The sequence below is a fragment of the Octodon degus genome, unplaced genomic scaffold (genome assembly GCF_000260255.1).
Source record: "Octodon degus isolate 3935 unplaced genomic scaffold, OctDeg1.0 scaffold00057, whole genome shotgun sequence".
Taxonomy (NCBI): Eukaryota; Metazoa; Chordata; class Mammalia; order Rodentia; family Octodontidae; genus Octodon; species Octodon degus.
In genome coordinates, this window is record NW_004524633.1 from 13,415,276 (window position 1) to 13,429,192 (window position 13,917).

General features: G+C 38.3%; 1 protein-coding gene across 6 annotated transcripts in view; it reads right to left on the reverse strand.

Annotated features, from left to right (window-relative positions):
* The window catches only part of Slc44a5 (solute carrier family 44 member 5), a 223,051-nt gene that overhangs the window by 33,094 nt on the left and 176,040 nt on the right, over positions 1-13,917 (reverse strand). For all 6 annotated transcript variants that reach the window (XM_023718339.1, XM_023718342.1, XM_023718340.1 and 3 more), the window contains 5 exons: positions 12,983-13,067; positions 6,810-6,935; positions 6,032-6,092; positions 1,826-1,949; positions 389-472 (listed from right to left, as the gene is read on the reverse strand). In XM_023718339.1, the coding sequence (XP_023574107.1) occupies positions 389-472; positions 1,826-1,949; positions 6,032-6,092; positions 6,810-6,935; positions 12,983-13,067 (480 nt within the window). The remainder of the gene's footprint in view (positions 1-388; positions 473-1,825; positions 1,950-6,031; positions 6,093-6,809; positions 6,936-12,982; positions 13,068-13,917) is intronic.

A 13,917-nucleotide genomic window follows, 5' to 3' on the forward strand; every position in this document is an offset into this window, starting at 1 on the left:
ATGATACTTTGGAGGTCAGGGGAGGAAAAATGTGAAAAAAAAAAAAAACCCAGAAAAATAACAACATTGAAATGTGAACACCACACAAGTACCACAAATACAAAAGTACTGCAGACACTGCTGCAGGTGACTTGAAATATGTATGTACTGTCATTAATAATTTAACAAATAAAATTAAAATGTATGTTTTGATAACTTCTTGCTAACACCGGGTATGTTTCTAAATATCTTTGTCCCATCTGCATCCTATTTGAAAAAGGAAGTGGCACTAATTGACATTTGACTCAATATTTTATCCAGGAATAAGAACAAGAAATTTGAGGAAAGATTCTACAGAACTAAAATCAGAACGAGGCTGGAAAAGAAGCCCTGCTGCATTTTCACTTACATAATGATCCAGTACCAAGTTGTTGCGTAGTCCTCGAACACTTTCAGCGTGATATCTCTTGCATCAAGGATCTTATTGATAGCACTGGGTGCAAAAAAGAAAGTTAATTGTTTCTTGACTAACATTACACACAAAGGCGCCTGTCATAAAGGCAATCTGCTAGCTGCCGTTCGCAGAACCCTCTTAGGAACCACGTATCGGCAGCTCCTGACCTTAGTCATGACACATGAGAAGTCACTGCACTGAACCTGCAGAGGTGAGTTGTGGACCGGGAAAGCTGGCTAAGCTCACAAGGGCGCCACAGTGCTATACACACCCAGAGAGTGTGGCTCCCAAGACCCGGGCACAGAGTCTTTTCCAGAGTATGCAGCATGCCTCAATATTGCAGAAGTCCCGCTGTGAGGAGTGCATTAGATGATAAGATCAGCTTTTAATTCACAAAATCCACGGAGGTGACAAAGAAGATCATCCTGAATTCCCCTTCGCCTTCCTCTGCCAGCACTGTGGTCACAGGGCATGGCGGGGTGCATACAGCAATGTGTGTACACAGTCAGTGTCCAATTTGAGGAGTTATCAGTGTGAACGCACTCGCACAAGCATTAAGGTCAGCCTTTCCTCGTGTGCCCTCCTCCCCTGAAGTAATCACTTTACTATTTGGACTTCTGTGATAACGCTTCCTAAGTTTTCTTTCAGTTTTAGCATTTATCTGTGCAGCACAGGGCAATTTAATTTAGTTCTGCTGCTTTTTTCATTAATTATGCACGGACCTATGATTATGATTATGATTATGATTATCTGGTGCAGAGAATTGAACTCACGACCTCAAGCTTGCCAGGCAGGTGTTGTGCCGCTGAGCTATATCGCTGGCCCATAAACCTTTTATTATTATTTACTATTTCTTTCACACAGCTTCACAGTCCTAAATTCATCTCTGCTGCTTATATTCCAAAGGCATAAGAGCTGTGCTATACCACTTGTAGTACTAACATCTTTTAAGAAAGATATTTTAGCAGATTGTCAGTTGTTTTTAACTCAACAACTGAGCTACGCAATGGTACTCTGTACATCTGTGTTTGCACCTGTGTACACACAAACCTGCATCCAGAGAAATATTTCTCAATAATGTGCACAGACAAAAGAAACAGTAAATGTACTGAATGACAGTTAGTGTATAGAAATTTACTATGGCACCAACAGTCTTCTTTGTTGCATTTCTATTTCTATTGATAAGACTGAACCATTCTTGAAAAATCATTGCTCTAACTCATTCTGGCTTCTTTTCCACACACTGTCCTTCTTTACACACTGGCAAGGTATCCAATTGAAGAAATGTATATTTTATGATAACACAAGTCTTTTCCTAAAACCCCAAGCTTTAACATCAGGTACAGTAACAGGATACATGCAAACTAAAAATAGAAATGTAAGCCGACATACTTTACGGCCTCCTTGAGTTCCAAAACATTTCGTACCCTTCCACTTCCATCTTCAAACTGCACCTTATTTCCTACTGTTAAAGTGCCATTTGTGCTCGTGAAGTCAGGGAAACATCTCTGGAAAACTGCAAAGATAAATTGAAATTATACTAACTGTTTTTCTACCTCTTTCACGATGTCCTCCTTTCTTACACTTTCTGTTACTTATAATCAAATTCTTTGAAGGTGTATGTAAGTTGCTCAGTAAGATAGCTTACTGCCTTTCAGTGGCTGATTTGAAGATTTTCTGATAGCTCTCAGACTTAAATAGAAAGCAAATATAATCAAAACCAGAAGCTTCATTCCAAATCTGTTGATTATTTTATACATGATATATTCCTCAATTGCTACAAATAAGAAGCAGATCATAGGTGTTTACTCATGGTAAACATAAAAATAGCAGGGCCACACTCACTTGTATAACTGGATAAGCTTAGATTTATTATTTTAAATTTTTTTGATAATCCCTGAGACTAGAGAGTAGTAAATAGTTTCCTGGATTAAGAACCAGCTCAAAGTTTAAGTTACTAAGAGAACCAAATTTTTATTTGTGAATTCTCAATAATGTGTCTGTCTTCTAACATTTTCATTTACCTAGTTTTTGGAGTTATTATAGTTATTCTGCAGCTATGTAAGGCCACAAGTTCTAGACTAGTATAATTCCTAAGTAGAATCACTGTGCAATCTTCTATGTTCTTATTTTGAGGCCATAAAATCATTGTCTCTTTACAAATCTGCTACCTAAAATGTATTCAAGCCTCAGTCTTAAATGAAGAGGTGAGAAAAGTCAGAATCAGATCATTTTCATATTCTGTCTTAGAGAAGCACCACCAATTGCATCCAAGGCTTACACCTGCACATGTGAAATCAGAGAAAGAAGAAGGGCTGCGTGTCTCTACAAAGCTTTACCCGACTTTCCCGGGCCTGTGGTCCACCTACCTCCAGCTTCCGTAGCTCTCAGAGGCGGTTGTTTTCCATTCTCGACCTACCTATCTCCTGCACTCCCCTCCCCTGTGGGGGCTAAGCTAACACATCCACATCAACCACCTGCTTCTGCTCATCCTCAGGCCAGTCACACTTCTGCCCTCCCTGTGGACCCTGCCCTCTCAGAGACTCCAGGGAGCCTGTTTCACAAGATCTCACCATTTGGCATGCTTCTTAGCAGCAGTGCACTGAGAACCCAGCCAATATTTGCTACTGAATGAGTTAACATGTCTCACTCCTGGCCATATAGATATACCTTACCTTTGTGAAATTCTGTTTCCTTGGCTTATATGAATTCATATTCCCCACCCTCCTTTCTCTCTGCGAATTCTGTCCCCTTTTACTCTACTACATGTGAGTTTTCCCATCCAGAAGCACCCTTAATCTTGTTCCACATAATATTTCTGGGCAGTCTGATCCAACTGGTTAACTTTCACTACTTCGTACATTCACTAGAGATTTTAAAAGTAGAAAAAATACAAAAAAAGATATAAAACCAAACACTGTCCTACTATGAACAATGAACTATCTCAATAATTTTAAATTTTATTTTAAAGAGAATAGAAAAATAATAGATAACGTATTAGAAATTATACAAAATTAATTAATTAATTAATTAATTATTATTATTATTATTTTTTTCAGAACTGGGGATTGAACTCAGACCCTTGTGCTTTGCCAAGGAAGCACTCGTTCTACTGAGCCATCTCTCCGGCCCCACAAAATTTTAAAAAAGACAAATGTATTCAACAGTGGTTGTTATATTGCACACTGCTGTCTTCAGTGTAGTTGCTCAGATATAAGCAACTACAAAATTGCTCAAAAGTAAAAATCTTAAGCATTAACTGCTACCTTCAAAAACCTGATAGAAATTAGTAGTACCCAATAACATGCAATGTATTAATTATTATAACTGTCCCACTAACCTGTTTTGAAACTGTCTCATTGCTATTTCTTTCTCATTAAAATTAATTTTTAAAAAAGAAATTAGTAGTACCATCATCTTAGCTATCCTATGTACATACATGCCTGATGTTTCCCCCTCCCTTTTCCCCCATCTTTTCATTCTTTCCCTCATCCCAATTGTTTACTTCTGATGCTGTTTCTTTCTCTTTTACTATATATATTATACCTTAGAGATTTTCTATCTCAATATTTATTTATTTATTGTATTTTAGAGAAGGGTCTACAGAGTGTTCAGGGTCTTACTACTAGGTATGGACTTGTAGTGATCTGCCAGTTTACAGCCTCCCAAGAGCTGGGACTACAGGCAAAGCACCCAGTCTCAATTGCTGTCTCAGGATGGAACCCCAGCCCCTAAGCCTGCATTCAATGAGCTATTTGGCTGTCCCTTTCTATCTCAACTTTTTTTTTTTTTTTAAGAATCGGCAATTGAACTCAGACCCTTGTGCTTGCCAGGGAAGCGCTTATTCTGCTGAGCCATCTCCCCAGCCCCTCTATCTCAATATTTTGATGAATTTCCTTTCAATGTTTTTTCTACATATTTTCTTTTCTGCTGAGAGTTAAGATGGTACAAGACATACAGTATTTTCCTTTGTTATTTCTCTTTACATTTACTTCTTTCCTGTATAAAGTCTTTAATGAATGAATTTTATTAGATGGATACTACTGTACTAAGTACTATGCTTAGTTCTCAATGATGAAAAGCCGATTGCAATGTCTATCTCAGTGTTTCTCTCACTAGACTGTGAGGAACAGTGGTTTACATACGTTTTTACCTTGAAGTACATTTTGTGTGACAGATCACCTGAACCATGCTTGCTAGAGCAAGGACGATGCTTTCATACTTTCACATCTGTTACATCTTCCATAAATAACAATTTGCCTTTACCTTTTTGCATAAATATTTTAATATTGTTCTTAGCTAAGACATACAGTTGTTACCCAGGGCTTCCCAGTGAGTTGTAATTTCTAGGACCCAGATCTTTTCTTCTGGTCATTAATGACCCAGATGGGTGATAGGAGTGGCTGGGTCTTGTATTTGGCAGTACTTACTGAATGTAGTAGACATTCTGCTGAGGGCGATCTACATGACCTTTCTTTTGTTTTAAAAATGTATGTTCATTGTCAAAAAATGGAGAAAACAGAATAAACGAAGGAAAGAAAAGAAAATGACTATGGTTCTGCCATCCCCCAAATAGGTTTTTCATATTCAGTGTATTTCTATCCCACCTTTTCTTTGAGTAGTGTTTTTCACTTGATGCTATTGTTCTTTTGAGTTGTCACATGCTTATCCTTATTATGTACATAACGATTTGTCTTTTATTTAACCTTAAAACATATAAACGTGCAAGTTCTTATAATGCTTATTTAATCTTTCTAGACTATCTAATGATGACTACTTTGTAATTTGTAATTGTCCTTTTGTTTTTAGATGGTAGGCAATGTATCTTATTTTCTCTTCCTCTCTGCTTTTCTTTCTGTTTTAGTTCTTTCAGTTACCTTACTTAAATGAACACTATGATGGATATTTTACATCAAGCTTTTCTCTCTAGTTAGGATTACATCATTAAGAAAGGAAAATTTAATTAATTGATTAATTTTTCTAAAGGAGTGTCACTCTAACATTTTACATTTTAAAGAAATAAAACAGGGGCCAGGGAGATGGCTCAGTAGAAAAAGAGCTTCCCTGGCAAGCACAAGGACCTGAGTACAATTCCCAGTTCCGCAAAAATAAATAAATAAATAATAATAATAAAAAAAAACAAACAAAAAAGGAAATAAAAGAGTTTAATTCAGGAGATACACAAAATAACCCAAATGTCAAATGATAAACTCAGGCATATTTCTCACGCTCACTCCCTGGGAATTTCTGAAGAAAATTTGGACTGTATCGAGGAGTAGGAGTGAATGAATATGTCTGTGTGTACATTTAAGCATGCTTGCTCATCTCTGAATAGTCAATTTGACTGGCTTTGAAAAATCTACTTTCTCACTTCTTGGATGCTTATGTAGCAAAGCCCCAAAACTCGCAGAGCTGGAACAAAGCATCCCTGCCTGCAGTTGCCAGGATGGGCTTTGCTTTGAACTGTCCTAAATAACTCTGGGACCTTGGCTCAATCCTAGGACTATTTTTGGCCTCAGTTTTGCCCATTGGAAAATAAGGAACTTAATAACTTTTTGTTCAATTCTGTGCTTCTGAGGTAAAATAGTTACCACATACAAGGTTTGCTTGGAAAAAGTGCAGTAGGACAGTCGTCATCCATCAGGAGTTCGGGAAGAGACTGAAACAGAAGAAAGAGCACATTCATATTTCACAGACTACGCGAGGACCACTTTGATTCTTAGTATCCAACTCTTACTCTTTAAAAATCTAACTCCATAAATCTCATGATTCCACATAAAATTAGCACACACAGAATCTTGTTCAATAAACTTTTAAATGTTCAATTATAATTAAGCTGAATCAGCAATAATACAATCAGACCCTCTGAAACAAAGCTTACCTGTGAAGGTGCATATCTTCGACTAAGCTATATTTCGAGTCTCTAATCCATCACTTATTTTTCTGGAAAAACTGCATCTTCTCTAATGAAAAAGCCTTTATTTAATATTATTTAACAAAATGAAGCTTTAGAAATGTCTTCTAAGTCCCAAACCCAGGTAGGGTTACTTTTAATGAGTAATTATCAACTGAAGCTTACAAATAAATTTCTTGCTATTGGGTTCAACAGTATATCAATAAAATAGTGACTGAAAAAAATCCATCCAGGTACAGTAATAATTTAGGATAAAATTACCAGACTGAACAGCTTTTCATAACACTCGTCTACTCTGTAAATGATGCATATTTAAATGAGCAGAAACATGCATTGACATTCAAGGTAACAGTGGCTCAGTAATCACTTTCTTGATTTGAGAGCTTGTCCCCTAACAGAGGATCGTGGTACACATGTGACTAAATCAAAAGTTCAATCCTCCAGCCATCAGATTAAACACACCTTGGCGGGCTTAGCGGTCGCCTTGCAGAACTGACGGTAGTATTCCCAGTAGCTACTGTTCTTCTTGTACAAAATTTGCATTTCCACATAGGTTAAAAATTTTTCTGGGCACTTGGAGACACAGATCTATTAAAGAAATGAGTATGATGATAGAAATTGAGTTGAGAGCAGAGCAAGGAAATATCTATATGATTAGGCTTTTAAAATTGTCCATCAGAATAAAGAGCAAAACTATATTCTGCATCTGAGAAACTTAAATCAATTTTCTAGTATTATTGTAAAAGATTAAATTTCAAGTACAGTTACCAACATCTACTTACTGCCTCCAATGTTGACACTGTGTTAAAACAAGATACTATAGTGATAATCTTATTTTAGCTTTTGATTTTGAGAGAACTGAGGTCCCATGTGTATCTGTAAGAAATAATGGAGATTCCAAGTACCTTTTACCTAGTCTTCCCCAGTGGTAATAATTTGCATAGCTACAACAAAATATTACAAGCAGGAAATTGATATTGTTACAGTCAATACACCTTGTTTACATTGCACCAGTTTCACATCCATTCATTCGGCGTTTGTGTGCACTTCAAGTGGGTGTATTTCTATACAATTTTATCACATGAGTGGACTCCAATGATCACTGTCACAGAACAATAATGAGCTTTTAATAAAACATTCTTTTATGACTTTGTGAATTAATAGATAAGAATGTAATTCATGACTAATTTTGTCTGTGTAGTTAATGTGTATTCAAGACTGAACTTTTGCTTCCTTTCCCATATATGAATAAAATAATGATAGTGTAACATGCTCTGAATATTGATAATTTATGCTACTTATATTTATTAGTGCCAGTGAATTCTCTACTGCAATTCTCAAAACATAATTAGGGTTTTGTTAGTATAAGAAATTATTTCATTTCTTAGGGGTACTTGACACAATCAATCATTACTATAGTCTTTTGCCAACACCCTCTAGACCTGGATGCACAGTCAGTTATTTTAAATGAATGTATCAGGCTCACAGTGCCAAACCTGAGCACTGTGCCCCTCCATGGAACCACCACAGAGTGACCACAACCCAATTCCATAGCAAGAAGGCAAGGTGGCTGCATGTTATTGGTTTTGCTTCTGTGTATAATAAAACAAAAGACATTCATAAGAAGTCAAGAGGGATGCAGTTGCATGTGTCTCCATCAGTATAGCTTCTCCATGTGAAATCCTCCTCCTCCCTGACACCCTTCATCCCCCTTCTGCACCTTGGTAATTATTCATGCTGCCTGAGCCCATAGGTGGTAGGCAGAACGAACTGCTGCTGAGCTGACTGCTCTTCTCCATCCTTGGGGTCCGGTTTCTGCCTTATCAGGACACTTGTTGTTTACCTCACAGTTGGGTCAGTCAGGTGATAACTAAATGGATGCCTCAAACCTCACAGTTAATATCGTTTGATGGCAGCACTAATCCAATGTCTTGTAGGTGTTTTGACACAATAAACAACCCATCTCCACGTTCACACCTCCATATGTGTTTCCCCCTTCTGGTTCCCACTCAGACATGCACACATGCACAATCTCACGCACACACTCACACTCTAGCGGAAATACTGACAGTCTCAAGGTAACAACCTAAAAAACTACATAGGGACATTCACAGTATTCAACATGTTCACAGACTTTGGAAGGAAGTTAGGGCTGCTGTCAATGCAAATGTCATTTGATAATTTCTCTGATTGGAGCTAAGCTGAATAAATCATTAACAGATTGGGAGATATGTGACAGACATTTAAGCATCTTAGAAGATGGTGAAAGATAGCTGAAGTAGCTTACCTGTTGGCTACATTTCAGTGAATTTATAAAGGTCAGTACTGAAAGAACCAATGCTTTCACAGGCTTGTCAGGATGGTAACAACCTCTGAGTGGGGACCATGGCAATTTCTTTTTCATTTTTCATTAGTACATGTTTGTAGTATGTAACAATTCTATTTATGGTGGGGAGTTGGTACATGTACATAACACTCTAATTTTTTTTGGTTCCCCACCCCTTTCTATCCCTTCTGTCTCCATCTATCTCTTTGGAACATGAGAATCTCTGGACTTACACACACACACACACACACACACACACACACACACTTCATATTACATATATAAAAGTAATCTGTACGCAACACAAACAATTAGAATGACAAAAGCAGTTTGTTAAAGAGAGTCACATCAAATTTCATTCCAGACACAAATGAGTTGCTAAAAAAAAATACAGCAACTGCTCTTTACTCTTTGCCTCTATCAGACCAATTTATTCACTGCAAATAGGATGCTGATTAGTAGCAATCAACATAAATTAGCCAAAAATGAAGGTCACATGGAGGTTGAGTACCCTAATTGATCACAGTCTGTCCTTTAAGTGCTCATGACACATGTCTGGACCATGCTGGGAGTTAACAAAAACATAATGCATTCATACAACATTGCCTGGTGGGCTAAATGCAAAGCTGAATTATATGCAACTAAAATATATCCTGACTCAATTCTGATTCTCTGTGTATCACAAAGGGCACCGAATACAGTTTTTGAAATCACTATGTTGCATCTTAGATTCAGATGGATTTAACACTCTAATACAAATTAGAATTTGATATCTGGGAGCTTGAGCTGCACTGAAGGTTAAAACACTATTTTTGCTATGAAGATGATCTATTGCAATCATTTGTGAAACACAATAACCACGATGTGCAAGACTTTCTATCTTATCACAGGAATGATAGATTTGATAGTAGAGTGGGAGAATTCCTTAACGAGAGTAGGAAGATATTCATTCACTCATTTATTAATTCATTAATTCCATAAGTGCTTACTGATCATCTATTCTGGGTGTTTTAGGCACTGGGGATTTAGTAGTGAATAAAAAGAAGCTTTATTCTCAAGGAGTTTGTCTTCTAGTGGGGGAGACAGATAACAAATAAAAGACAATCAAAATACTGGTATAAGATGGCACTAAATGCTAGAGAGAAAATAAGGTTAGGAAGCTGGGGAGTGAGGAGTGAGGCATTGGCTGGGTGAGATTTCAACCTGAAAGAAGTAGGTCTCACTAAGAAGGAAGCCTTTGCAGAAAGATATTAAGAGTAATGATGAAGATTAGTGGAGGAAGAGAAGAAGAGGAAGAACTGGAGGGCTCTGGAAAAAGGGAATAGCAAAGTCAGAGGCCCAGAGGCAGGAGCTTCCCTGGATCGTTTAACAAACAAGAGAGAATTCTTATGACCAGCTGTGGTGAGCAACAGGAGTGTCACATATCAGAGGGTTGGCCAGCCCATGAAGGATGTCACAGGCCACTGTTAGGACTTTGTCTTTTAATAAGAGTAACAGGAAGATATTAGGATATTTTAGCAAAGAGGATACTTAATCTTACCTATGTTTGACAAGATCCTATTGCCGCTGGTAGGAAAGAGATTAACAAATGGCAAAGCAAGGGAAGGACAGAGGCAGGAAGACCACACAGGAAGCCGCTGAGCAATCTAGAAAAGAGAGACTGGTTCCCTGAACAAGGGAAGCGATGGAGAGCAGTAGGTTTGTCTAGGACATATTTTCAAAGGAGAACAAAGAAATTAGTTCACAGTACGAGCATGGGTGTGTGTGACAGGCAACAAGATGTCCCCATCGAACTTGGTATTGGCAGTAAATGGCATAGAAAAAAACGCTCTAGGGACAAAGCCAGGGATTAGAAATTCAGTTCTGGACATGTTCAATTTGAGATGCCAACTACATACCCAAGTAGAGACACTACAAAGGTTTGAAGTTCAGGGAGCAGATTTATTTGGAGATATAAGTGAGAAGTAGCAGCATATAAAACGGTGTTAATCCCATGGTGAGATCATCAAAGGAGTCAGTGCAGACTTAGAAGAGCACTAAGCCCTATGGGGAAGAAGAGACCAAAGTTTAGAAGGTGTTGTTAGAAAGATGCACATATAGCTCAGTGGCACAAGCACCTACCTGGTAAGCAAGTACAAGGGCCTGAGCTTGATTCTTGATACCAAAAGAAAAAGAAAGATAAAGAGAAATTAGTGGAGTAGATTGATGGGGAACAACCTGAGTTGGGGGGAAATATGGGAGAATATTATACCTTGAAAGGCACTCAAAAAGGGTTGGTTGAATACTGCTTTCAGGTCAAGCAAACGTAGACTGAGAAATGACCATCAGCTTAATAGCGAGAACTACACTAGAAATGAAAGCCTGGGTAAGATACAGCAATATGGACAATCTTTGAGGAGCTTTTCAAAGAAAAGAAAAAACGGCCCAGAGAAATGCAGAATGAGGTGGAAGGGTTTGAGGAAAAGGGGAAAAGGCGTGAAACTGTTTTCTAGAAGAGTAGATTAGCAAATGGACAATGGATGTGCAGCATGGTAGTAGGATGACAGCATTAAGGACACTCTTGAGGCAAGGTCTTCAATTTAAAGGACTTGTGGCTTTTCTTTTATCACAAGAATATGCATCGGCTCAGGCATGGAGTAAGCAGAGAGCAACATGTAATATGCATGTCCTTTTGCCTGCAAGTACAACTCAGGAGAGAGGACAAAGGAACTGGGTGAGGCTTTAACATAGGATTGTGGCATCTAAGTCAGGCAATGAGGCAAGTAGCAACGTGAGAGAAATGAAGACAACTTTGAAGAGGTCAGGATCAGGGCTTTTCTCATTAAATGCTAGTGAAATAGAAGAATCACTACAGCTGGAATAGTAGAGATTGCAATGAGCAGACACTGCAAGGCTTGGAACTGAGATTACAGCGGCAGGTGGTTGCTGGCAATGACAAGGTTATTTTCATCATAGGTCACTGTGCAGAGGTGGTGATGGAACTAAGATATTGGCATAAGTAAAGTTTCAAGTCTTCAAGGAAGATGAAGAAACAAGGGAATAAATAGATCTACTAATTAGTTCTGGGAAAGTCTTTAGGTATGGTATTAGCACATGGAGTCAAGAAGCAAGTTGGTCAGAAAACTGATGAGCTTTAGCAGTCATCAAAAAATGCAAAAACAATAATAAAAATAAAAAAAAAAATAAATACCCTAAAAAGTACTTTATTGGTTAAAATAGTCTTTGAGGAACCAACCTTGCACAGCAGGAAGTGATGTGGAGCTCTTTGGCCAGCAGTGGGACCTATTTTGCATGCTCAGCCTGGTAGCTAATGGACAGGAAACAGCCTACAGGATGGCCTAAAAGAGGGCTGCAGGATGAATGCCTCAGAGAGTTCCTCTAAGAGAATGTAATCTGGGTCAATAAAGGAGTGTTCCTCATCCCCATGAACCAGAGAGTGCTGTGCATGTTTTTCTCTTCCCTTGCTGAATGAGCGAGTTATTCTAAGTTTTCTACCACTCCTTGCCATGCAGTTAATGCCCAAATCTGATGGGAGAACCATGCACCATGCACAGAACTGGGACTTTGAGTTAAAAACAAGTACTCTGTGGGACTCTGAGTGCTTTTGGAAGAAGAGTATGCTGCCGGCCAGAGGCGAGACCACAAAAGGCACAGCTAACTGTCCCCTGGGGTTTGTGTTGCTTGACTCATGGGAAGCAGCAGGTTCTCAGCTCGCAGGGCCCTCGCTTGGTGTCTTCCTTCTTGCATCTAGGGCTGATCAGACCTGTTTGATCTCTGTGGCTTAGGGCCAGCATCACCATGTGCAACTCTCCTAATCCAAGGCTTAACATTGATGTGTTATTTCTACTTGGTGCCTCCTTCTGGTGGCTGGGTGCAGATGACAAAGAGGACCAAAGAACTGATAGATAAAAGGAGCCAGGAAGCATGATTCATTGAACATAGACACCTGCCTTGTACTGTCATGTGGTCGAAACAAGCATTATTACATTAAGTCACTGAAAAATTGGAGCTATGTAGGAGCTAGCTTTACTTCCCCCAATACAGTATCAATGTTGAAAAAAATACATTTCTTTAGGCTTGCAATTATTTATTTATAAGAGTAGGTGCTTGGATAAAATAACTACTAGCTAAGGTTCCTTAGCAATTCTGAAATAATCCCTGCTTAGTTTCAATTGCATATAAACAAAGCCAGGATAATACTTGTGCCTTACCACCACACACACACAGGACTCAAATCACATTTCTGAATTATTTTCTCCCAAAATGTTCAGACCTACACCTGCCTCCAGGGAGGCATTTTTTTCCTTACCTGTGTGGTAGGGCACTGTAGGTTTATCATCACAGAAGGACTGGTGCATCTCAGCAGGTTAAAATAAAACAAAATAGTCTTGTTCCTGTTTAGAAAGCAAATTAAATCATCTTTTTAGTCACCATAGGAATATTTCAGGCCCCAAACATTTTTATGACCTTTAAAATTAGCTTAATTTTCTTCAGACTGCTACAATATATTGTCATACTCCTCTTTAGGCTATCTGACAATTAAGGCATCTTTTTTATAATTAGAAAAAATTGAACTAGTCAAATTGTCCACCAGTAAGGGGTTGGGTAAACACAAAATTAGGCTTTCATGAGTTGCAACTTCATATTATCATGGAAAATAATGCTGCAGAATATCTTTAATGGTTGGTTAGGAAATTAATACATTAATTTTAGGAAACCATTTACTAGAGAGTATTAAAATGTTTGATTGCAACTATACAAAAAAGGTATAAAAACTACATATGGAAAGAAAATATTATATCTAAATGTTAGGTTATTCACTGGGTATGGTGGTACACACCTGTAATTCCAGCACTTGGGAGGCTGAGGCAGAAGGATTGCTGCGAGTTTGAGACCAGCCTGGGCTACAAAGTGAGCTCAAGATCAGCCTGCATCCTGAGACCTTGTCTCAAAAAGACACACACACACACACACACACACACACACACACACACACACAAACACGTTGGGTTCTTTTTGTTTGTTTGTTTGTTTTGTGCCTTTATGGATTTCCTAAAATCAACATAGAATACTTTGATAAGTTACTGCTAAGATGTCTCTCAGGTAGGTGGATGTTCAAGAAGAAGGGGGTGGTGAATGAAAGCAAGACACAGGAAAAGGAATACTGTGGGACAGTCCTGCTTCAAGGTTGTATATGGTGAGATTTTTGGACTTATGTGCAAACATGAGAAGCATAGAATTCTT